General features: G+C 61.2%; 1 protein-coding gene across 1 annotated transcript in view; it reads right to left on the minus strand.

The window, feature by feature from the left end:
- Positions 1–1210: 1210 nt before the first annotated feature.
- The window catches only part of ITGA10 (integrin subunit alpha 10), a 31328-nt gene continuing 30512 nt past the window's right edge, over positions 1211–2026 (minus strand). Inside the window, exons 19-20 of the mRNA XM_032449150.1 lie at positions 1775–1954; positions 1211–1682 (exon numbers count right to left, since the gene is read on the minus strand). Coding sequence (XP_032305041.1) covers positions 1632–1682; positions 1775–1954 — 231 coding nt within the window. The 3' untranslated portion in view covers positions 1211–1631. The remainder of the gene's footprint in view (positions 1683–1774; positions 1955–2026) is intronic.

Here is a 2026-nt window from a genome sequence, read left to right on the forward strand (position 1 = left end):
GGGTCTATCCCCGGTTCTGAGCGTGATTTCGGGTCTATCCCCGGTTCTGAGCGTGACTTCGGGTCTATCCCCGGTTCTGAGCGTGATTTCGGGTCCTTCCCCGGTTCTGAGCGTGACTTCGGGTCCATCCCCGGTTCTGAGCGTGATTTCGGGTCTATCCCCGGTTCTGAGCGTGATTTCGGGTCTATCCCCGGTTCTGAGCGTGACTTTGGGTCTATCCTGGTTCTGAGCGTGACTTCGGGTCCATCCCCGGTTCTGAGCGTGATTTCGGGTCTATCCCGGTTCTGAGCGTGACTTCGGGTCCATCCCCGGTTCTGAGCGTGACTTCGGGTCTATCCCCGGTTCTGAGCGTGACTTTGGGTCTATCCCGGTTCTGAGCGTGACTTCGGGTCCATCCCCGGTTCTTCCCGTGGCCGCATCTCGCCGTTCCCATCCCTCTGTCCCTCTGTCCCTCTGTCCGTCTGTCGGTTCCGGTTCCGGTTCCGTTCCCCCCCCCCGTTGTTCACACGGTGGTTCCGCCCCCGTTTCTCCCCACACCGTGAACTGGAAGAGCCGCAGCTCCGCTCAAACCCGTTTATTGCGGCGCTGCCGTCGCAGCTCAGCCCTGTTACCGGCCCCATTTACCGGCCCCATTTACCGGCCCTACCGGATCCAATGAAATAAAGGCGTTTCTAATGACGGGGCTGCGGGGTCCCTGCCGGGATGGGGGGAAACGCCCCCTGAGCCCCCCCCCCAAAACGCTGCGGGTTGTCGGTATTGAGGGGGGGGGAACGGGGCCGGACAAAGCCGGGGGGGGGCTGGGGTCTGAGCATGTTGGTTTGAGCTTTGTGCTATGGGGGGGGATGAATGGGATGGAGGGGAGTGAGATGGGGTGGGAATGGGAATGGGGATGGGATTGAATGGGGATGGGAATGGGATGGGGGCTGGATGAGCTGGATGGGATGGGATTGAATGGGGATGGGGATGGGATTGAATGGGGATGGGGATGGGAATGGGATTGGGATTGAATAGGGATAGGATTGAATGGGGACAGGAATGGGACTGAATGGGGATGGGAATGGGATGGGGATGGGATTGAATGAGGACAGGAATGGGATTGAATGAGGATAGGAGTGGGATGGGAATGGGAATGGGATTGGATGGGGACGGGAATGGGGTTGAATGAGGATGGGGATGGGATGGGGGCTGGATGGAATGGAATTGAATGGGATGGGATGGAATATTATGGGATGGAGTGGAATTGGATGGGATGGGATGGAATATTATGGGATGGAATGGAATTGAATGGGATGGGGTGGGATGGAAGGGACCCATTGGTGGCACCCGGTACCGTCTGTTTATTGTTTCAGCTCCTCCCCCCGCCGGTATCGCTCGGCCCCACCCGCCCCATAGACCCCATATAGACCCTATATAGACCCAATGGGCCCCACGGACCCATAGATCCCATTGGCCCCATCGGCCCCACACCCCACAGTGTCCGTACCCGGTACCAGCCCCGCTGCTGTCCGTCTCGAAGTGCGGGACCCAGGGGGGGGGGTTGGGGGTGTCGCAGCCCCTCATGGGGGGCTGCAGGGGGGAGGGGGGGCACCAATGGGGTCAATGCTGGGTTCAATGCTGGGGTCAATGCTGGGTCAATGCTGCTCCTCCTCCTCGGGGGGCTTCGTGCGGGTGAAGAAACCGAACTGTGGGGAGATGGGGGGAGTGAGGGGGGGTGGCAAGGATGGGGAGGGGGTCAGAGGATTTGGGGGGGTGGGGGGGGTCGTTGTGGACGCACCTTCCATAGGCAGACACTGATGGCCGCCAGCAGCAGCAGCCCCCCCACCGCGCTGCCCACCAGGATCCACAGCGACACCGGGACGCGGCGGCGGCGCAAAACCTCGAGAACAGACTGAGGGACAACGGGACGGACGGACACGGATGGACAGAGATGGACAGAGATGGACGGACACATGGACAGATGGACGGACGGACGGACACAGATGGACGGACAGACGGATACATGGCGGCCAGTGGGGGGCGGGGGGGG

The sequence above is a fragment of the Coturnix japonica genome, chromosome 25, assembly GCF_001577835.2.
Source record: "Coturnix japonica isolate 7356 chromosome 25, Coturnix japonica 2.1, whole genome shotgun sequence".
Lineage (NCBI taxonomy): Eukaryota > Metazoa > Chordata > Aves > Galliformes > Phasianidae > Coturnix > Coturnix japonica.